Source organism: Anomaloglossus baeobatrachus, chromosome 7, assembly GCF_048569485.1.
Source record: "Anomaloglossus baeobatrachus isolate aAnoBae1 chromosome 7, aAnoBae1.hap1, whole genome shotgun sequence".
Taxonomy (NCBI): domain Eukaryota; kingdom Metazoa; phylum Chordata; class Amphibia; order Anura; family Aromobatidae; genus Anomaloglossus; species Anomaloglossus baeobatrachus.
Genome location: NC_134359.1, coordinates 62,802,768 through 62,827,215, shown reverse-complemented (window position 1 = coordinate 62,827,215; position 24,448 = coordinate 62,802,768). Strand labels below are relative to the sequence as shown.

Below are 24,448 nucleotides of genomic sequence, written 5' to 3'. Positions count from 1 at the left end.
TGGCCACTCATCAGGTGTTTATGAGCCAAGTCGAGGACCCGCCGGCGATACGGCTGGGGCACCACCAACTGCTCTACCCCCACGCCCCGTATTTCATCTACCCGGTAGAGCAAGTCCTGCTTAAGAGCGAAATGGGGATACCTTACCTGGGCACCGGGCACCTGTGCCACCCAGTCAACCACTGTCACCCGACTCCGGGCATGTATTAATGTAGGGTCCTGGAGTTGGGCTGTCCCAAACGTATCCGGGGACGCCTCCAACTCTGGGACGGGCTCGACCATCTCAGCCTCTCCTGCCAATACCTCTAGGGGCGACCTATCGGGTTCACATTCTGTCCCTATCATGGGGACCCCTACGGCAGGCGTCCCGGATTCGGGATTGTCGGGCTCAGGTCCCGGACTGTCCAATACCTGAGGGGACTTAGGAGGCCCCTTCCATAGAGTCCAAAAATACGGCAGATCCCTTCCTAGGATCACGTCATAGGGAAGAGTGTTCATAAGCCCCACCTCATGTTTCACCTGACCGCAGGGTGCTGTGATGGTGACAATCCCCGTGGGATAGTCTCGGCGGTCCCCATGTATGCAAACCACCCCCACGGTACGTCCTGTGGCCTTTACTTCAGCCCTTAGGGTTGATCGCACCAGGGTTACTAAGCTTCCGGAATCCAACAAGCCTGTAACCGGACATCCATTCATCTGTATTTGGCACAAGTGGGGCTCAGTCTCCGGGGAAACAAGGTCTGCGGTACACACCGCCTGAGCATACATTGAACCCCGCCGGTTAACCCCACAATTCATGGGCTCCGTGGTGAGTGGACACTGGGCTTCCATATGTCCCACCCGCTGGCACCGCCAACATCTAATAGGCAAGGAAACCCCCTTGACGAGTTGTCGTTTAGGGTACATAGCCTTCCGAACCTCAGGGACGGCGGGCGCGGCCTCAGACGGGACGGTAGCGGACTCCCGCACCGGTGTCAGCGGTGGATCCTTGGCCCGAGGCTTGGAGGGGCCTGACCGACGGGCGGCACGCAAAGTCTCAGTGTCCCGTATCAAGTCCTGCGTAGCCACATGCCGCTCCACCAGGCACACTAATTGGTCCAGGGTACTTGGGTCGCCCTGTCCTACCCACCGTTGAATGGTGACGGGTAAAGTGCGCACAAAGCGATCAACCACTACCCTTTCCACCATTTGCGCAGGGCTCAGAGTGTCAGGCTGCAACCACTTCTTTACCAGATGCAACAAGTCATAGGCCTGGGAGCGTACGGGTTTGACTTCCTCATAGAACCACTGATTTTCCCGCTGAGCCCGTACATAGGTATTCACCCCCAACCGAGCAAGTATTTCGGCTTTCAGGGTCTCATATTCTATGGCGTCCTCGGTACAGAGGTCCAGGTACGCTTTTTGGGGCTCCCCCGTCAGATAGGGCGACAATACCTCAGCCCACTGGGGGGTCGGCAGCTTCTCCCGCTCGGCCACCCGCTCAAACACCGCCAGGAACGCTTCCACATCATCCCCCGGGGTCATCTTTTGCAACGCTTGTCTCACCGTTTTCCGGACGCTGCCGTCGTCATCTGGTCCCGGGGTTGTTGCTGCCGGTCCGGCACGGATCGACTTGGCCAGGAGAACCATCTGTTCTTGGTGCCTTTGTTCCTGCAATTGCAAGGATTGCTGCTGACGATCCAACGACCGGAACAGGTGTGCATTGTTCTGTTGTTGCTGTGCATTAGCCTGAGCCAGCTGCTTTAGTATGTCCTCCATGGCGTCGCCGGGTTTGGGCTGTAGTATAGCCGCTCGAATCCAGGACATGCGCTACTGGGTCACCAGGGATGGATGCTACACCTCACCGGGCTGGCATGCCCGTCGTTCTCCACCATCTGTGAGGTAGCGTGGTCGGCTGCGCGGCAGAAGACACGGGATCCAGGCACCAATGGTCACAGCACACGGTTTATTGCACAAACAAAAGTCCAAAACAGCACACGTGTTTCTCTGGCAGAAACTCAGGGAGTTGTGTTCACTCCCTCACACTAGGGACCCACGCCCATCTTCCTGTTTCCTTTTAACCCTCCTTTCAGCCTGCAGGGAAACAGCATTAACCCTGAAGTGGAGTTGCTTTCTATACATGGAGGGAGCACAACCGGGGCGAGACGTACCGGCCGTCATAGACAACCCCGGTCACAGTCTCACAATATATATATATATATATATATATATATATTATATATATATACACCGTAAATGTTTTAACCAATGGAAGACTGGATTTGAAGACTCACACAAAATTAAAGTGTAAACAAGTCAAAATAAGGCTCAGCATTGTGTGCGTGGGCCCCCACGTGCCTGTAGGACCTCCCTACAACGCCTGGGCATGCTCCTGGTGAGGTTGCGGATGGTCTCCTGAGGGATCTGCTCCCAGACCTGGACTAAAGCATCCGCCAACTCCTGGACAGTCTGTGGTGCAACGTGGCGTTGGTGGATGGAGCGAGACATGATGTCCCAGATGTGCTCACTCGGATTCAGGTCTGGGGAACGGGCGGGTCAGTTCAGATCTTCAATGCCGTCATCTTGCAGGAACTGCTGACACACTACAGCCACATGAGGTCTGGCATTGTCCTGCATTAGGAAGAACCCAGGGCCAACCGCACCAGCATATGGTCTCACAAGGGGTCTGAGGATCTCATCTCGTTACCTAATGGCAGTCAGGCTACCTCTGGCGAGCACATGGAGGGCTGTGCGGGTCTCCAAACAAATGCCACTCCTCACCATTACTGACCCACTGCCAAAAGGAAGGATGTTGCAGGCAGCAGATCACTCTCCATGGGGTCTCCAGACTGTGTCACGTCTGTCACAAGTGCTCAGTGTGAACCTGCTTTTATCTGTGAAGAGCACAGGGTGCCAGTGGTGAATTGGCCAATCTTGGTGTTCTGTGGCAAATGCCATGCGTCCTGCACAGTGTTGGGCAGTGAACACAACCCCCATCTGTGGACATCAGGCCCTCATGCCATCCTCATGGAGTCTGTTTCTAATCATTTGTGCAGACACACGCACATTTGTGGCTGCTGGAGGTCATTTTGCAGGGCTCTGGCACTGCTCCTCCTGTTCCTCCTTGCACAAAAGAGGAGGTAGCGGTCCTGCTGCTTTGTTGTTGCCATCCTACGGCCCCCTCCATGTCTCCTGGTGTACTGGCCTGTCTTCGGGTAGTGCCTCCATCCTCTGGACACTACGCTGACAGACACCGCAAACCTTGCCACAGCTCGCATTGATGTGCCATCCTGGATGAGCCGCCCTACCTGTGCCACTTCTGTGGGTTGTAGAGTCCATCTCATGTTACTACGAGTGTGAGAACAACCAGCATTCACAAGTGACCAAAACATCAGCCAGAAAGCATTGTACTGAGATGTGGTCTGTGGTCCCACCTGCAGAAACACTCCTTTATTAAGTGTGTCTTGATAATTGTCAATAATTTCCATCTAATGTCTATTCCATTTACACAACAGCATGTGAAATTGGTTGTCAATCAGTGTTGCTTCCTAAGTGGACAGTTTCATTTCACAGAAGTTTGATTGACTTGGAGTTATATTCAATTGGTTACGTGTTCCCTTTAATTTTTTGAGCAGTGTGTGTGTATGTATATATATAAAGCTAAGTGTATGTATGTGTGTGTGTGTATGTCCACTAAAGGCTAAAGGAATATGATTTCGGTAAAGACAAAAGACACAGACACACCAACAGAGACACACAAAAAGAGACAGACACACACAGGGGGGCACACACAAAGACAGAGACACAAAGAGACTGATACAGACACACACTTAGAGACAGACGCACACACGCTAAGGGAAAGAGACGCGCAGGGAGACAGACAGGGAGAGTTGGGAGAGAGGTGGAGTGAGCAAGACTGTGAGACACTTAGTTACTATCCTGGGCAATGCCTTAGTATGCTATATTTTCCAGTGGGCTGCAGCATCCTGTGTTCAGGCATGTGAGGGTTAATACCAAGCTCATCAGGGAGAGGAAGGAGCATTAGAGTCAGGAGGAGAGGAAGGAGCATTAGCGTCAGGAGGAGAGGAAGCAGCATTAGCGTCAGGAGGAGAGGAAGGAGCATTAGCGTCAGGAGGAGAGGAAGGAGCATTAGCGTCAGGAGGAGAGGATGGAGCATTATAGTCAGGAGAAGAGGAAGGAGCATTAGCGTCAGGAGGAGAGGAAGGAGCATTAGAGTCAGGAGGAGAGGAAGGAGCATTAGAGTCAGGAGGAGAGGAAGGAGCATTAGAGTCAGGAGGAGAGTAAGGAGCATTAGAGTCAGGAAGAGAGGAAGGAGCATTAGAGTCAGGAGGAGAGGAAGGAGCATTAGAGTCAGGAGGAGAGGAAGGAGCATTAGCGTCAGGAGGAGAGGAAGGAGCATTAGCGTCAGGAGGAGAGGATGAAGCATTAGCGTCAGGAGGAGAGGAAGGAGCATTAAAGTCAGGAACAGAGGAAGGAGCATTAGAGTCAGGAGGAGAGGAAGGAGCATTAGCGTCAGGAGGAGAGGATGAAGCATTAGCGTCAGGAGGAGAGGAAGGAGCATTAGCGTCAGGAGGAGAGGAAGGAGCATTAGAGTCAGGAGAAGAGGAAGGAGCATTAGAGTCAGGAGGAGAGGAAGCAGCATTAGAGTCAGGAGGAGAGGAAGGAGCATTAGAGTCAGGAGGAGAGGAAGGAGCATTAGCGTCAGGAGGAGAGGAAGGAGCATTAGCGTCAGGAGGAGAGGAAGGAGCATTAGAATCAGGAGGAGAGGAAGGAGCATTAGCGTCAGGAGGAGAGGAAGGAGCATTAGAATCAGGAGGAGAGGAAGGAGCATTAGAATCAGGAGGAGAGGAAGGAGCATTAGCGTCAGGAGGAGAGGAAGGAGCATTAGAGTCAGGAGGAGAGGAAGGAGCATTAGCGTCAGGAGGAGAGGAAGGAGCATTAGAGTCAGGAGAAGAGGAAGGAGCATTAGAGTCAGGAGGAGAGGAAGCAGCATTAGCGTCAGGAGGAGAGGAAGGAGCATTAGCGTCAGGAGGAGAGGAAGGAGCATTAGAGTCAGGAGGAGAGGAAGGAGCATTAGAGTCAGGAGGAGAGGAAGGAGCATTAGCGTCAGGAGGAGAGGAAGGAGCATTAGAGGCAGGAAGAGAGGAAGGAGCATTAGAGTCAGGAGGAGAGGAAGGAGCATTAGCGTCAGGAGGAGAGGAAGGAGCATTAGAGTCAGGAGGAGAGGAAGGAGCATTAGAGTCAGGAGGAGAGGAAGGAGCATTAGAGGAAGCTCCTGGTTTAGGGGTCAGTGTGTAGAGTACTGGTGAAGGAAGGAGTTGTTCTGGTGAAGCTGGTGTGGTGTGAAACAAATAGCACAGAGACAGCAAGAAACTGTTAAAAGGAACCTGTTGGAGCGACAGTGGTCACATTGGCAGACAAGCTGGAAGAGACCAAAGAAATGAAGGAAACCAAGAATGTAGTGAGACCATTGTATACCACTGGGGGCCGCACTGGTGAAATCAGGGTGCTGCCCCGCTGAGAAGACAAGGAAGAGGGAAGCGGCTCTTAGGCCCTGTGCGCACTAGAAAAAGGATTTTTTTCATGAAATTTCTTGAGTGAAAGATTGGCGCACCTGCGTTCAAGAAACGCACTAATAACGCATGCGTTTTTGGTGCGTTTTGGATGGGTTTTTTCCGCAGGTTGGTCCCTGCGTTTTTACTTTTATCTATGGCAAAAAACGCAGGTACCTGCAGAAAAGAAGTGACATGCACATTCTTTTTCTCAAGAAATTCTGCAGAAAGAATTTTCTTGAGAAAGAAACGCAGTTTGTGCACAGCTAATTTTTGTTCCATAGGTTTTGCTGGGGAATGTCTGCAGAAAAGTTACAACCATTTTCTCAAGAAATTACTGCAGCAAAAACGCAACAAAAATGCGGGTAAAAATGTAGTCTGCGCACAGGGCCTTGGGATTTTGCCGCGGAATTGCTGGAGAAAATGTTTCTAACATAGCTGCAGTCATTCCCCAGCAAATCCTATGGGTTTTAAAAAATGCTGTGCGCACACTGCGTTTTTTTTATACCCGCGGATTTTCTGCTTTGGAATTAATGAGCATGTCACTTCTTTTCCGCAGGTACCTGCGGTTTTTGCCATAGCTAATGGTAAAAATCCGCAGGGACCAACTTGCGGTAAATCCACGGCAACATCTGCGGTAACACCGCATGCGTATCTCACTGCGGTTTTGGTACCCTTTTTTTTACCGCGGGTGTGGGATTCTTTAAGAGGGTCCGGATTTTTCTTAAGAAAAAGGCACTTTCTAGTGCGCACATAGCCTTAGAGCAGTTCTCGTAAGGGGTCACTGCCTGTGGCTGTGGGTGCAGGATACTCAGCGAAACATATTGACCTGTGGATTCCAGGACCATAGAGATGAAGGGATTATATAACTTTCCTGGCTAAAAGAATGTTCACAAGTAATATGCCGTCATTGGAAACTGCAATGATTGTGTGTCTGTAATATACAGAAGATACAGCACACACAGACCCAGAACCCTCATTTAAAATCCGTGTCCGGGTGCTGAATTTTCACTCTCGCCCATGGCTACTGCCCTGGGCACCATTGCTTCAGCCATGCGCTGCATTCTCCTGACACCTGAAAAAGACAAGATCACTCTCCGTCTTGGTACCCCCATGACATCTTTGCATTACAACTATTATTCCTAATTCTACGAAGTAATATTCATGAATATTGAATATTTATATATAGACTAGAAGGTGGCCCAATTCTAACGTATCGGGTAGTCTAGAATGTGTATGTAGGTTAGCAGATTGAATAATAAGGTAATGAATGGACTGGATGGGTTCGGTGTAATTTAGTATACTTATAATTGTTTATTGGTTTTAAAATGACAAACAACAGAAGGAACAGTTTTAATAGATGAGTCTAATGTTTAATGATGTCCATGGCTTGTAATGAAAGAAGGCCATGAACAGTGTAAAGTTAAGTAAAAATATGCTGATGCTGGTATGTGCCCCCATCGTGGTGCAGCCACCATCCTGAAGCTATGTGTGCATGTTGCGTTCTATTTCGCAGCGTTTAGTCACTGCATGTGCGTCTCAGAACACAGCCGAAAAGCTGCGTTCTCAGACGCATTGTTACTGCAGAATTCATGCAGAATTCATGCATTCTGGATGCTGGGAAAAGCATCTAGAACGCACATTTTTGATACTGCGGTCCCACTCGGCTCTGCCGAATCCCCATAGGCTTGCAGCAGAGCCGAGTGGGACCGCACTTTCAAAAAGAGCATGGCTGGCTGCGAGACAGAGCCGCGCGATCAGAATGAACTCGGATGAACTTCACCCAATTTCATTGTGATCGCGCGGCTCTGTGCGTGTGCCGCGGCTTGATTTGCAATCACAGGTGAAGGACTCACCGGTGACCGCAAATCTCCTGAGTGACTGAAGTGAGCCGCACGATCACCGGAGCCGTCACTCAGGTTACTCGCGGCCAGCTCGAGTCCTCCACCCGAGACCTGTGGCCGCAGGTAACCTGAGTGACGTCTCCGCTGACAGTGCGAATCACTTCAGTTTCTGCGTGGAGCTGACAGAAGCTTCGGTGTTCTACGGCCGCTCCTGTCAGCTTCATGTAGCAGAGCTGGATGCGTCGCGGGACCTCGTGAGGATTACGCTGGACCTGGAGGGGTGTTTGGGGATTTTAATAAAGTGGTGAAAGAGGGTGTTTTTTTGTCTTTTATTTCAAATTAAGGATTTTTTTGGGTGTATGTGTTTATTTACTTTCACTTACAGATTAATCATTGGGGTTGTCTCATAGACGCCTGCAATGATTAACGTAGAAGTTAGTAGAAGCTATGGGCTGCCATTAACTCCTTATTACCCAGATTGCCACCGCACCAGGGCAATTCTGGATGAGCCGGGTAGAGTCCTTGGACTGTTGCATCTAATCGATGCGGCAATTCCGTGTGGCTGCTGGCTGATATTTTTAGGCTGGGGGGCTCCCCATAACGTGGAGCTCCCCATCCTGAGATTACCAGCCTTCAGCCGTGTGGCTTTATCTTGGCTGGTATCAAAATTGGGGGAAACCGCATGCTATAGAAGGTACAGAAGAAGCTGAACCACTTATACGAGGGGCTGCTGATAAGTCTTTGGCTTTGTGATCTATGGTAACAAATGTTACATCACATGAAAGCCTTTTGTGTCTAATATATGTTTTCAAAATGTGTTTGTAGCTTATGGCAACAGTGTGTGTTCCACGCATGCGGGAAAACAAAATGGGCAGAGTCTAATGCGATATTCACAGCAACTGACAGCAGAGGAGAGGTAAAATTCTTGTTTATGCAAGGAAAGTCCGCAAAGGATATTCATGGTGATATGTCGCAGAGATTGGGAGATCAATGCCCTTCATATTCCACAGTTAAGAACTGGGTTTCCAAATTTAAAATGGGCCACTTCAGCACCAATGATGAGGAACGTCCTGGACGACCAAGAGTGGTTGTTGTTCTGGAGATCGTCGATGCTGTGCACAACCTCATACTGGAGAATTGATGAATTTCAGCTAAAGCAATAGCAGACATCATTGGGATTTCCCATGAACGTGTTTGTGTCATTGTCCATGAACATTTGGACATGAGGAAGCTTTCTGCAAAGTGGGTCCCCAAATGTTTGACAACAGATCAGAGAAGCATGCGAGTGAAAACTTCCCTGTCCATTTGTCAGCATTTCCGGACTGATAAGAACTTCCTGGATCGATTGGTCAATATGGATGAGACCTGGTTTTATTTGTATGACCTTGAAAACAAGGAGCAGTCTAAAGAGTGGAGGCACAGTGGTTCTCCTCATCCAAAGAACTTCAAGATGCAAAAATCAGCCACTAATGTGATGGCGTCTGTGTTTTTGGATAAGGAGGGGATGCCACTGGAGACGAGCCCTTTTCAGGAGACGAGCCGGTGTCAGGAGACGAGCCGGTGTCAGGAGACGAGCCGGTGTCAGGAGACGAGCCGGTGTCAGGAGACGAGCCGGTGTCAGGAGTCGAGCCGGTGTCAGGAGTCGAGCCGGTGTCAGGAGACGAGCCGGTGTCAGGAGACGAGCCGGTGTCAGGAGACGAGCCGGTGTCAGGAGACCAGCCTGTATCAGGAGACCAGCCTGTATCTGGTGTGATCACCATTTGTCTCACGCAGTGTAACACATCTCCTTCGCATAGACTTGATCAGGTTGTTGATTGTGGTATGTGGGATGTTGGTCCACTCCTGTTCAATGGCTGTGCAAAGTTGCTGGATATGGGCAGGAACCTGACCGCTGTTGTATGCACCGATCCAGAGCATCCCAAACATGCTCAATGGGTGACATGTCCAGTGAGTCATGCAAGAACAGGAGGAAGGTGTACAGAATTTTTGCAACATTGGGCCGTTGATGAATGGCACAAAAATGGACCTCAGGATTTCATCACAGTATCTCTGTGCATTCAAAATGGTATCAATAAAATGCACCAATGTTAATTGTCCATAAAAAATACCTAACTTAACGCTGGAAATAAAGTGTACAATACACACAACAGCCGCATCTACACCCTACTGGTTCCTGTACAGACTAGAAGATCTCTAGCCGCGCAACTAAAATCTACAACTCAGACTTGGCTCCCTGAAATATCATCAAGCTGTTTCTTGTTCCTCCTGAGGAACCAGAGGGGAGGCCACAATACAAAACTAAAGCAGGCTTTACACACAGCGACATCGCTAGCGAGCATATCGGCCCCCGTCAGTTATGCGTCACGGGCAAATCGCTGCCCGTGGCGCACAACATCGCTAACACCCGTCACACTACTTACTTGCCTAGCGACGTCGCTGTGGCCGGCGAACTGCCTCCTTTCTAAGGGGGCGGTTCATGCGGCGTCACAGCGGCATCACTAAGCAGCCGCCCAATAGAAGTGGAGGGGCGGAGATGAGCGGGACGAACATCCCGCCCACCTCCTTCCTTCCTCATTGCGTGCGGCCGCAGGTAAGCTGTTGTTTCTCGTTCCTGCGGTGTCACACGTAGCGATGTGTGCTGCCTCAGGAACGACGAACAACCTGCGTCCTGCAACAGCAGCGATAATTGGGATAGGAACGACTGGACAACGATTAGATGAGTATTTTTGATCGTTAACGGTTGTTCCTGCGGTGTCACGCGCAATGACGTCGCTAACGAGGCCGGATGTGCGTCACGAATTCTGAGACCCCCAATGACATCTTGTTAGCGATGTCGTTGCGTGTAAAGCCCGCTTAAACAAGATAGTGAAAGTGTGCAGACCTAGTTGGGGACCCAAGCTAGTTATTGCTTTAGAGGGATTCTCCGCAGTCCTGCATGTTGTATCTTTTAATTATTTTTTTTTGTTTTTACTTTATTTTTCTCTAACTGGGGTGATTCCAATCCCAACCTTATATAGGGGAATAACCTTAATTTTTTCTTAATTGTGCCTTATGTACAGTGCCTACAAGTAGTATTCAACCCCCTGCAGATTTAGCAGGTTTACACATTCGGAATTAACTTGGCATTGTGCCATTTGGACTTTAGATCAGCCTGGAAGTGTGAAATGCACTGCAGCAAAAAAGAATGTTATTTCTTTTTTTTTTTTAAATTGTGAAAAGTTTATTCAGAGGTTTATTATTCAACCCCTCAAACCACCAGAATTCTGTTTGGTTCCCCTAAAGTATTAAGAAGTATTTCAGGCACAAAGAACAATGAGCTTCACATGTTTTGATTAATTATCTCTTTTTCCAGCCTTTTCTGACTAATTAAGACCCTCCCCAAACTTGTGAACAGCATACATACTTGGTCAACATGGGAAAGACAAAGGAGCATTCCAAGGCCATCAGAGACAAGATCGTGGAGGGTCACAAGGCTGGCAAGGGGTACAAAACCCTTTCCAAGGAGTTGGGCCTACCTTTCTCCACTGTTGGGAGCATCATCCGGAAGTGGAAGGCTTATGGAACTACTGTTAGCCTTCCACGGCCTGGACAGCCTTTGAGAGTTTCCACCCGTGCCGAGGCCAGGCTTGTCCGAAGAGTCAAGGCTAACCCAAGGACAACAAGGAAGGAGCTCCGAGAAGATCTCATGGCAGTGGGGACATTGGTTTCAATCAATACCATAAGTAACGTACTCCACCGCAATGGTCTCCGTTCCAGACGAGCCCGTAAGGTACCTTTACTTTCAAAGCGTCATGTCAAGGCTCGTCTACAGTTTGTTCATGATCACTTGGAGGACTCTGAGACAGACTGGTTCAAGGTTCTCTGGTCTGATGAGACCAAGATCGAGATCTTTGGTGCCAACCACACACGTGACGTTTGGAGACTGGATGGCACTGCATACGACCCCAAGAATACCATCCCTACAGTCAAGCATGGTGGTGGCAGCATCATGCTGTGGGGCTGTTTCTCAGCCAAGGGGCCTGGCCATCTGGTCCGCATCCATGGGAAGATGGATAGTACGGCCTACCTGGAGATTTTGGCCAAGAACCTTCGCTCCTCCATCAAGGATCTTAAGATGGGTCGTCAATTCATCTTCCAACAAGACAACGACCCAAAGCACACAGCCAAGCAAACCAAGGCCTGGTTCAAGAGGGAAAAAATCAAGGTGTTGCAGTGGCCTAGTCAGTCTCCTGACCTTAACCCAATTGAAAACTTGTGGCAGGAGCTCAAGATTAAAGTCCACATGAGACACCCAAAGAACCTAGATAACTTGGAGAAGATCTGCATGGAGGAGTGGGCCAAGATAACTCCAGAGACCTGTGCTGGCCTGATCAGGTCTTATAAAAGACGATTATTAGCTGTAATTGCAAACAAGGGTTATTCCACAAAATATTAAACCTAGGGGTTGAATAATAATTGACCCACACTTTTATGTTGAAAATTTATTAAAATTTAACTGAGCAACATAACTTGTTGGTTTGTAAGATTTATGCATCTGTTAATAAATCCTGCTCTTGTTTGAAGTTTGCAGGCTCTAACTTATTTGCATCTTATCAAACCTGCTAAATCTGCAGGGGGTTGAATACTACTTGTAGGCACTGTAGATGGTTTCATTGAATGGTTCAGTTTTCCCGTATTTTCTTACTGCGCTACAGTTCCAAACATTAATTAAGTCAAAATATGTTTGCAAAGTTACTTTGGGACGTCCTTGCAGCGAAATTAGCGTAAAATCTGTTCACAAATAAGCAAGCTCTATCGGCTCGGATCATGATTGCCGGTCTCTTTACAACATAGCAACGTTCGACTTAACTCCTTTATGTGTTAAAACATCATCATCATTACCTTACCGTTTAAAAATGTTTGTTGGTTAGCGGAGCGATTTGCACATTTGCCATCTACAATTTACTGTGATGTATTTTCATTGGCTTCTTAATTATCTTTTTAGGATCCGCTCAGAAGGACTAAATTATTAGATTCGGCGTGCAGAATAGAGGAGGTTTGCAGTGCCCTGAGCCCAATTAATTTGTGCATCTCTGGAACAGCTGGTGGCATTTAGACTCTAAACACTGCTTATTCTCCTGAGCGCACACCATTAGGCTATGTGCCCACGCTACAGGATTTATCGCGGATTTGACGCGGATTTTGACGCGGATTTAGCGCGGATTTGCCGAAAATCTGCAGCACAGCTACTCCCCAGCCATTTCAATGGCATTTTGGAAATGCTGTGCCCATGCTGCGGATTTTTCCGCTGCGGATTTTGCCGCGGATTTTGATGCGGAACAAACTGCAGCATGTCAATTGTTTGGTGCGGATTTGGTGCGGATTTTCTGTTTTGAATGGGGAAAAAAAAAAAAATAAAATCCGCATCAAAATCCGCGGCAAATCCGCGGTAAATCCGCGGTAAATCCGCGGCAAATCCGCGGGTGCGGATTTGCCGCGAAAGTTGCGGAATTTCAGGCAAAAAAATCCGCAGGGACCTTTTACTGTGGACACATAGCCTTACAGTCAGGTGCCGGCATCATCACTTGCTGCACTTAATGGAAAGGCATCCCCATAAATGTGAAAAATAATCTGTATTTGCCATGGAATCATTGCGAGGTGTGTTTACATCACATTTATAATTAGACGCCATTAGTTCAATTAAACCGGTTTGCAGGAGATATTTTCAAAAACAACATTGTTGCCCGTTCATCTCCTGAAGGTTGCACGGGTGACAGATCCGGTTCTTTTTTTTCAGGATGTGATCTAAATTTGATAGCCGAAAATGTCAGATTCCAGCGGCTGTTAATGAAGCTGCTTGGCAAATGGTTTTATTTGCTGGCACTCCATCTTAAAGCAGTAGGGTTTTTCTTGCTTCTCCTCCTACCTATCACAAGTGATAGACAGTCATGTGGTTTCTGGCCATTGAAGGTCACAGCATTCGGCTGCGCAGAATGCTCTCTGACTTTCTATTGTTCCTGCTGTTAGTATTCATTGGTGTAGGTAGCTTTCCTGCTGGATTTATCTCTCCCCCTTTTGGACCCAGCAGGAGCTCGCCTTCCTCCCAGCTGCTAATCATCAGTATTATCTTGGTGCTTAAATACCCCTTCCATCCCTGGACTGTTTCTAATGATATTCTTCAGTTCATTCAAGCTCTGGTTGCAAGCAGGTGGCTTGTACTCCTCCATGGTATCATTGCTGAAAGCTTTGCAGAACTTCTACCTGTGTCATCTGTGGATAAGTAGTCAAGCCTATGTCTTCCTTGTGTCTTCTATAGTGTTTATTGGGGTTGACTTAGAGCTCATCCCATCCATTCCCTATTTAGGGCCTAGCACTAAGGATACTTAGGTATCCGGCTCGACACATAGGTTTAGAAGCCATCTAGGCTCGTGAGGGACCAGCAGTAGGTTTGGTCAGGGGTCACCATTTTCCCCTTCCTTAGACACACAGGGTTTCACTTCCCTTTCGCTCTTCGCTTGGTACTTCACTGTACATCACTTGACACTACCTCTGATCGCTCCTTCACTGTATTCTCCAATCTTCACTGTGCTCGCCAATCCTTCATGAATGAGGCAACCAAGCTCATATTTCTGTCCAGCCACTACACCAATACCACCAATCTGTATCCGTCACAAAGCTCTCCACAGTTCTGCCCTCCATGTCCCCACCTCTGTCTACCCCCCAACCTGTTAGTGTTCTGCTAATGATCGAAAACTAAAATCCTCCATAATATAAACTTCCCACTCCCATCTCCAAGACTTCTCTCATGCTCTCATACTGCACCAGTTTTCTGGAAACCACCAACCCAGAAAATCCAGTTACCGTATTTTTCAGATTATAAGACACACTTTTCCATCCAAAAATTTGGGAGGAAAATGAGGGGTGTGGCTTATAATTCAAATGTAGCTTACAGAGAGGTGGAGAATGGGTGCTGTACTGCCTGCAGGGGCTGAGCTGACTGCAGGCACTGTGCTGGTTGTGGGGAGAAGAGTGATGCGGTGCCACGGGTGTCCCAGATGCTCTGTCAGTGGTGTGGGTTTCAAATAATGGTGCTTGGAGTCGGCACATGCACAGATTAAGCTCTCGGCTCAAGATCTCATCTGTGCACGCGCTGCCTCCAGCCCATTGATCTCCCAGCAGCAGACTTAAGGAAAATGGCATCAGGAGGTGGCGCGTGCGCAGATGAGATCTTGGCTTGTCATTGAGCTGATAGCTCAATCTGCGCACGTGCACGAAGAGCACGATTGGTCCTGCACCACTGCCTGTTACCTGCGGTACCGCGTACGTCCTGGAGGAAAGCTGTAGATTTTCTTAATCCAAAGCGGGGTGCTCGTCACAAAGCAGAATCCATGAGAAGCAGGATAAGAAGAAAAAGACCGCACTCCTTCCGTTGTGCAGGAAAACTCGTTTATTCAAGTAGGTGCAGGGTAAAAGGCTGGAAACAACCTGTGAGCCGGCTCCTAAACGAGGACGACGGCCGTTTCGCCTATTGATTAGGCTTCCACGGGTCCACATGTGGAGCTGAGATACCACACCTTTAGGAGTGCTCACGGGTTGCGTCACAAACCACATAAAAACAATGGGGAATGTACATACATATAAAATAAAGTGGTTGAGCAAAACATTAAAATGCAGATACAAAATAAAGTTCATACACCACAATAGGACAAGAGGTAGAACTATAGAGTATTCATAAAAATACCGTCAGGTCAACGCGGTCATTTAAACCCAATGCACCTTACGCCCCATAGTTAATTATTAATTTGGCCTCTGTTTGTAACAAGACTTTGTGTAAGTCACCCCCTTTAGGAGTTTAAATGACCACTTGATTTTATATGTATGTACATTCCCCATTGTTTTTATGTGGTCTGTGATGCAACCCGTGAGCACTCCTACATAAGGCGTTGTGTCTCAGCTCCACATGTGGACCCGTGGAAGCCTAATCAATTGGCGAAACGGCCGTCGTCCTCGTTTAGGAGCTGGCTCACAGGTTGTTTCCAGCCTTTTACCCTGCACCTACTTGAATAAACAAGTTTTCCTGCACAGCGGAAGGAGTGCGGTCTTTTTCTTCTTACCCTGCTTCTCAATCTGCGCACATGCTGACTCTGGGCGCCATTTCTTTGAAGCCCCACCGCCGACAGTGCTCCTGAAACGCTAGTCACACCACCTGGGATAGCCCTACTCCACCACAACCCCTGCCTCCTGTGACCCCACTCCACCACTGCTCCTGCCCCCGGTAAGACACCTGTACTGTCAGACACAGCCATTACACAGTATATAGCAGAGACACATACATAAGATTATCTCGGCACAGGGACATTTTATACTCTTATAACATCCAATTGTGGAAATTATTATTATTCCAAGATCTATTGATTAAAATGAACTTTGTTCATGTGAAACCCCTTTAATTATGAATCCTTGCTCTGAGCAAACACAGGGTCTGTTGAATTCTGTCTTTTGGGGGAAAAATAGCTATTGGTTGCTGTATTGTTCAACCTTGTGTATGATAATGTTACGTTCTAATTTAAATCTCCTTTTTAGAGAAGTTCTCCCTAAAATAAGTATTTCACAGATTGTCCCCTGCTCGGTCCTGAAAGGTGATGGTTATTGAAGTAATCACTTCCACTGCAGCACCTCCGCAGGAGAAATGAAGTAGTAAATTGTGCCCATTAAAAGGAATATGTTACCAGATTTATGCCACCTAATCTGAGGGCAGCATAATGTGGGGGCAGAGATCTTGATTCTAGTGATGTGTCACTGGGTTGCTTGCTTTAATTTTGATAAAATCACTGTTTTATCAACAAGAGATTACCACTAGAGAACTAGTAAAGCTGCTGCCATGTAGTCCTCCATATTCATGAGCTCTGTGTAAGCCCACTCTGAGCAATAGGCAGCTTTCTGCCTATGCACAGTGTACACAGAAAGCTGCCAGTCAGTGGTGTGGATGGGGTTATACAGAGCTCAGCATTCAGAGAGCTGGTAGATCTGCAACACTAATTTTATTAAAACTACAGCAAGCAGGCAAGTAAGTGACACATCACTGGCATCTAGTTCTCTGCCACTATTTTATGCTGTTCACAGATAGGGTAACAAAAATCTGGTGACAGATTCCCTGTTAATGCACAGAGATCCTCCAGATGCAGAGATTATCTCTGTTGCTACTTTGGTGGCTTTTTAATAAGGTTATGAATGATGGACCCAAATCTATCAACTCAAAATGCACTAATAATGTAAACGTGGCCAATTGAAATCAGATTCTAGAAAGGTGTAGGTATCGACAAGCAGGCAAAATGCAATCAAGGGATACCGTGTACATGGATGCTGCTGTAGATATAGTACTATAAATGTTTAGAATATTTAGGCACTAATACAGTGTGTCCACCCATATCCTGTCCACCGCCATTAACTTGAGAACGGTGGCAGCTATAGGCATAGAAGTGGTGTCTAGGTATAGTAAAGTATCCATGTGCTATACGCAATGAAACCACCTATAGCGCCACCTGGTGGAAAACAACGGAGTTAGCATTTTTATCTCGAAAACGGAACGAGATAGAGAGAAAAAAAGTGAATTACAAAGTTGTAGGGCATCATCATTTCAATACGATTCGACACCTTGCATACAGAAATGCTATGATTAGAACGTGTAAACCCCCCAAAACTGCGGACATGAAGCGATACCTCATGGAGACCTTCCTACAAGTCATTGGGTATGATGGCTGCATGGAGTGGCCTCCACGCTCACCTGACCTGACCCCATTAAACTTCTTTCTGTGAGGTCACATCAAACAGCAGGGGTATGTGACCCCTCCACCAACATTGCAGGACCTACGACGACGTATCACAGATGCTTGTGCAAACGTGCCACCTACCATATTGCACAACGTTCAGCAAGATACAGTATGCTGTCCAGAGTCCAGATGTGCATTGCAGCTGACGGGGGCCACTTTGGGCATCAAAGTTAAATGAGGGCCATATGCGTGACCAGCATTTAATGTTTTTTGGGGGGGGTCATGGGTTTCATATTATAGCATTCCTGTATGCAAAGTGTCGATTCGTATTGAATTGATGATGCCCTACAACTTTTTAATTCACTTTTTTTCTCTATCTCGTTCCATTTTGGAGATAAAAATGCTAACTCCGTTGTTTTCCACCAGGTGGCGCTATAGGTGGTTTCATTGCGTAGCGCATGGCTACTTTACTATACCTAGACACCACTTCTATGCCTATAGCTGCCGCCGTTCTCAAGTTAATGGCGGTGGACAGTATATAGGTTTGCACACTGTATATATTTTATTTGTATGACAAAGGAGAACACTGGAGTGTATGTCTAAAAATAGTATTATTTTATTGAATCAAAATATAAAATGTACAAGATGAATAAAGACCGCACAACAAATTCTGGCTAAATATAATACAACTAGTGAAAAGGGTATGACGAGGTAGAGAGCTGGGGGACAGATAGCTTTTGTTACAATAAGTAAAAACACTCTCATATGAAGATTAAAGACTGCTATGGGTCCAATAGGATGTCTTCTAAAAAGGTAATATTTAACATGTAATAAAGATCAGCCTTAACCATAAAGTGCACCAAACCCATAAGTCAAAAAGGAAACGCCCCAACGCACGTTTTGCTGGTTTGTTGTGTTGCTTTTTCAGGAGTGCATCTCCCTGAAGAAGCAACACTCAGAACTTAGTTGTATTATATTTACCCCAAATTTCTTGTGCTGTCTTTGTTCATTTTATATTTTGATTCAATAAAATAATACTCCTATTTTTAGCCATATACTCCTGTGTCTCTTTTGTCATACATATCCGTTCATACAGGGGCTTAGGGATTCTTTCATGCATATTTTGATAATTTTGTGATCCCAATGTTTTTCAGAATATTCACCCAATGGAATTTATATCTCTGATATATATTTTGTGTCTTTTATTTTCAGTAGATGCTGAAAAAGATGAAAGCTCAGAAGACCTTTCAATGCCCGGCAGCCCACAGACCGAAGCAATCCAGCACAGTTCAATCAGCACTTCCAACGGCGTGAGCTCCACCTCAGTGGCCGAAGCAATAGCGACCTCTGTTCTCACCCAGATGGCAGACCAGAGTACGCAACCAGCCGCCTCGCTCGGTACTATGGCCCCTCCACCGACGCAGCCTTCAGGAAGTTGATTAGAATCTCGGCCCACACCAGGTTATAGCAAATGATTGGTGACCTCAGAGGGAAAAAAAACAGCAAAAGGCCAGTCTTTATCTTAAGAGGTGAAACTGATGTAAACTCTTATTTTCTGTTTTACATTGTAGCCACCGTAGAACAAGTTTTGCCCTTCTTCAGGATCAAGTGTCTCGTACTTTTCTTTAATTTTTTTAAAGATACTTTTTTGGGGGGGCTTTCAATTAATTAATGTGATCCCTTCCTTTTCCTATCATATGTTTGACTATAGGGGCTTAAGAAATTGTAAACCCTATTTTCATGTAGACACTATTGGGACGATCTCCTGAGAGCCAGGGCAGAAACTATGCTCTTTATAATTACTGTCACCTTTTATACCAAAGTTGCATAGTCCCTTCTGATCTTGATTAAGGTCATAATGCACTAGGCGTGAGAAAGAAAGACAAAATTGCTTTTGCTTTTAATCTTTTTGCCGTTTTTTCTTTTTTTTTCTTTAATTTGCACAACCGGAAAGGGAGAATAGCAAAGGATATTATTTATATATTGTTCATAATTTATGTCTTCTCTCTTTTTAATTGCGTAACGATTTAGCGTTCCGGAAATCAGCACACTTTTACATTCGAAATGTAGAATACGAAAAATGAATTTTTTTAATTTGCAAAAATTGTAGTCTAAGTGCAATAACTTTTTAGTTGCCTTTTTTTTTTCTTTTCAAACCTACTAAAAATGGGGAAAAGAATCTCCATAGTTATGGAGTTCAAATACACTACACCTCTGTATATGATCCTCCGGCTCCCTAGTGATGTTCATAGGTTACACGACGTGGGACTTATTTTTCATTGTATTTGGAAGCGGAGTTGTACTTCCCTCTTGTGTAAGTACTATCATTATTCTGTAGCAGACTTTTGATACATGTCTTGTAGAGAGCAAGCATTGGGTTAACTAGAAGGAGTTCTTTGGCAATATATCAAGGCACAAAGGCTATGTGCAAACGCTGAGTATTTTCAGCAGATTTTTCTGCACCAAAAATGTGTCTTGGTAGGAAAAACTCTGCTTAAAATACATATTTTATATGCTTTTTCTGTGTGGGTTTTTTTTCTCATTTATTTAATTAGGTAAAAAAATCCGCAAAAACGTTGAAAGAATTGACACACGGCAGATTTGAAACAAATCTGCAAGAAAAAAATAAGACGTATAAGCACGAGAATTCATAACATTCATTTTGCTGGTACTGTAAAACACTGAGGGTTTTTTATCCATGCGGGAAAATAACCATGCAAAAAGTCAACAAGCCCTTGAATGGTTATTCTAATCTTCGTTCTTCAGGAGCACGCCGCTCCGCAGCCTATTGGCTTCCTGCTTGCCAGGGAATGGTGGGCTCCTGATGACTGCTATTTGACACCAGTGGCATGGGCACGCCGCAGGTCCGAGTTGTGCTGTCACAGATGCTAGCAGAGGTAGCTTTATGACTGCAGCATCAGTGGAACACTGGCTGGGGTACGGAAGCTGTCTGGATCCAGCAATCTGGCCAGCTTCAGTACAGCGCTTATAAGCTCTACAGCAAACAGCTTGCAAACATCCTCTCCTTGCCTATAAAATGAGCCACTCTCTTAAGGTACCTTTCACACATAGCGAGATCGCTAGCGAGATCGCTGCTGAGTCACAAATTCTGTGACGCAACAACGACCTCGCCAGCAATAACGCTACGTTTGACACACAGCAGCGACCAGGCACCTGCTGTGAGATCGCTGTTCGTGTCGGAATGGCCTGGACCATTTTTTGATCGTCAAGGTCCTGCTGGGCAGGAAGCATCCGTGTGTTTGACGCCTTACCAACGACCTTGTTGACGACTCAGAGCTCTGACACGTACAGCCACGTAGGTGCATAGCTGCTGTGTGACAGGGTCCCAACGACCACTGAGATCGTTATACAGGTCGCAGCAGCCGCTGTATCGTTGCTGCGTCGTTGGGAAGATCTGACTGTTTGACATCTCATCAGTGACCACGTAGCGACTTACCAGGGATCCTTATCAGGTCGTACCATTGTTGGGATCGCTGGTAAGTCATTAAATGTGACGGGGGGTTTAGGCCCCAGAGGCGGTGTTAACCTAGACAATGAGCAATACATTGTCTAGATGACAATGGGCAGTACATTGTCTAGATAACAATGAGCAGTACATTGTCTAGATAACAATGAGTAGTACATTGTCTAGATAACAATGAGCAGTACATTGTCTAGATAACAATGAGCAGTACATTGTCTAGATGACAATGAGCAGTACATTGTCTAGATGACAATGAGCAGTACATCGTCTAGATGACAATGAGCAGTACATTGTCTAGTTAACAATAATTATTTTTACAAGCACTCTGCAATTTTAACAACTTAAGGAGTTGAGACAATCTCATTATTGTATTCTAATCTACTAATACATTATGTTGTAAAATGGACCAATAAGTGCTGATGGGGGGGGACAGCATGACTCGGTGGTTAGTGTTATTGCCTTGCACCACTGAGGTTCTAGCTTTCGAACCAAGGGCAACAAGTACTTACAGTTTGTACGATTCCTCAGTGCTTGTACTCCAGCTACTCTTTTTTTCCTCCTACACTTTTCAATTAAAATGATGGGTTAATTGCCTTCCATGATAAATTTCTTCATTTGAGTGGCTTAAATATGGGAACAATTATCATAGTTGGGGTCCAGGACCAATGCTCATGATCGTATTCTCTGTACAGCCTTATAAGTCTATCAGAATAAAAATCTTGGAGGTCATGCCACAAAGAATTGGGGTGAAATTAGTTTGCAGACATCTTTTGTAAATTAATCATGTGTGCAAAATCCTGTTTGCTACCCAACCCACTTGTTACCTCTTCTAAAAATTAAAACCCCCCAAAAAATCATTATTTCTCTTCTTTTGTACCATGTGGGAAATTGGTGGCATATAGCCCTATTTTTGATAACCAGTCAAGGTAAAGCAGACAGCTGGGGGCTGGTGTTATCAAGGTGGGAAAGCCCAAGGTTATTTGGTTCTTCCTAGCCTAAAAATTGCAGCCCTTGGCCACCCCAGAAGGGGCGCATCAATTAGGTATGCCAATTCTGGTGCTTTACCCAACTCTTTCCGATTGCCCTGGTGCATTGGCAATCAGGATAATACTTGTGGGGTTGATGTTAGCTGTGAATTGACTGCTGGCATGAAGCCCAGGGTTAGTAATGGATAGGCGTTTATCAGACACCTCCATTAATAACCAAGCAAGAAGAATACCGTTAAAAAAAGACACTGACAGGGGGGAAAAAAGTTTGTTTGAATAAAGACTCCCATACAAGCCCTCGTTCTCCAATTTATTACTTCAAAATAAATCCTGGAAGTTCCGACATAATCCAAAGTGTAATGTCCCACAAAGTCAATCAATTCCTATGGAGCTTCATTCTGAGAACTTCCCAGCCTGATATTAATAGCCCCCAGCTGTCTTCTTTACCTTGTCCGGTTATCAAAAATAAACCGGAGCTCATGTCGTATTTTTAATTATTCAAATCCTTTTTAAAAAAAAACTGTGTAGGATCCCCTCTATTTTTGATAACAGCCAAGGTAAAGCAGACAGCTGAGGGTTGCAGCTTGTTGATTGAAGGTAAAGCAGACAGCTGAGGGTTGCATCTTGTTGATTGAAGGTAAAGTAGACAGCTGAGGGTTGCAGCTTGTTGATTGAAGGTAAAGCAGACAGCTGAGGGTTGCAGCTTGTTGATTGAAGGTAAAGCAGACAGCTGAGGGTTGCAGCTTGTTGATTGACTGCGCTGCAGCCTTTCAAAAAACTTTATTAGCATATGAACAGACCCCGAACTTTACCTTTCGGGTTTGCGCATCCCTATACATAGCGATTGTTTGTTATCTGCTACCATGTAGGAGTTGTAGAAACAAATTGCTAGGACATATGCTAAAGTTTTTGCAAATTTACTGAATTTTTCATTTTAAGCCATTGAAAGAATTTGGAATTTTGCATTTAAATATACAATAGATTAAATGCTTTGTTATTTCCCATTTTTATATATATATATATTGTCAAAGAACTCCTTTTAATACTATTTTAATGTGTGAGTCAGGAGTGTAAGGGAAGCAGGAAAGGGAGAGTGGAGCCCATACATTTTGCCAGCAATCTATGCCTGAATGTTTTATGATGCCTTCAATGTGACGCTGGCTTTTAGAAGACTGCAGGTTAAAAAAAATCTAAAAGTATATGTATATAAATATATATATTTATGTGTGTGATTGATAACTAACATTCCACGATGTAAGGTAGTTTGTGTCGGAGGAGATGATTGTAAGGTACACATTCTCATTATTGAGGTTGCCTGTAGGATATTGAGTCCTCTCAATGTGCCATTATGTATTCTCATTCACAATGCAATATTTCAAGGATCACTAGGAAAGTAAAAAAGTGTTTACTTGACTTTAAATCAGTTTTTTCACAATTCCTATGTATATAAAATGATTACTTTAGCAGCATACCTGCGACAAATAGGGGGTTACATAAATTGTTTTACGCACATCGCAACTTTGGATTGGTTGCAAACCTGTCGTATTTTAACCTAAAATAATTTATTGTGTTTCACATCCAAAAATTTGATTTAAAGTGTAGGTTGCCACTAAAACAGGCCTAAGAAATAGATGGAAAGTCTAAAAATGAATTCATTTGTAATAGACTAAATGCTAAAATGGGGAGGTCCAGACTACGTAGTCTGACTTTTGAAAGAGGTAGAGGATCCAAACCATGTAGCCAGGCTACTGATCTAATGGTAGGGTCCCAAATACATAACTAGGTTGATGTTCTAGATGGAAGTCCAGATTAAAGTCAGACTACTGATACAGTTGGAAGGTCCAAACTGGCCTTATGGCGGCTGTCGAAAGATTCAGACCACATGGCTAGACTGATGGGGTCTAGACTATACAGCCAGATAGCTGTTATAGGGCAGTATAGACTGCAAAGTCAGACTGTTATAGGAGAATGGTGCGGTCTACCTAGCTAGACTTTGTTATATGGGGCCATTCGGACTGCATGCTAGACTACTGTTACAGGCTAAACAACCAGACTGCTGTTATAGGTGGAGATTAGTGACGGGCTGACTCACAGGTACCAAAGATCAGTGGGTCCAACCAAGTTAAAAAAGACAACAAAACCCGGTTCGGGCCCTGGATTGATCCTGGATATCTGGCCGGACGCCAGTCCCCATATAGGTTTATGGGTCCAGAATCTGCCACTTTAAGATGGTGGTAGAAGGGATCGGGGAATTGGATCAAGAGCGTTATACTTACAGAGTCCCGTGAGGCTCTAATGCTACTTCCCAGGCCGCTCATTATCCTTCATACATATTCACTGCTTCCCCCGCCCACCAGCAGTCTCCGCATCTCTGATTGGTTGTAGTCAGACGTCAGGACTGCCAGTGGGCGGGGGAAGCAGTGAATATGTATGACGCTAATGAGCACCCCAGAAGCAAGTTACAGCCACGCGAGAGACTCAGTAAGTATAGCATGCCTGCGTTTTTGTTACTTTCTTTACTTTTACTTTTATTTTTTTATTACCCGAGTTGCTGGACCTGGTTCATTACGATCATTACCCGAAGTTCCCAAAGAACTCCGGGCCTAGCCCTCAAGTACTTTTGAACTAGAGTGGATTCATAGTTTTACAGTTTGAGTCCACCCATCACTAGTGGAGATCTAAGCCACATTGATAATACTGCTGTTTAATCTGTGGTCCAGACTACAAAGCTGGACTGCTATTATAGGCATCTGGACTACACCGTGAGACTACTGTCTTAGGGGGAGGTCCAAACTACACCCGGACTGCTGTCTTAGAGGGAGGTCCCAGATATA

At 45.8% G+C, this 24,448-nt stretch overlaps 1 protein-coding gene across 3 annotated transcripts in view; it reads left to right on the top strand.

Moving 5' to 3' along the window:
- Nucleotides 1-23,976, top strand: part of ATF2 (activating transcription factor 2) — a 144,949-nt gene extending 120,973 nt beyond the window's left edge. For 2 of the 3 annotated variants that reach the window (XM_075317359.1, XM_075317360.1), the window contains exon 12: nucleotides 18,357-23,976. In XM_075317359.1, coding sequence (XP_075173474.1) covers nucleotides 18,357-18,583 — 227 coding nt within the window. In that variant the 3' untranslated portion in view covers nucleotides 18,584-23,976. The remainder of the gene's footprint in view (nucleotides 1-18,356) is intronic. The other variant, XM_075317362.1, reaches the window with a different exon arrangement.
- The last annotated feature ends 472 nt before the right edge of the window (nucleotides 23,977-24,448 follow it).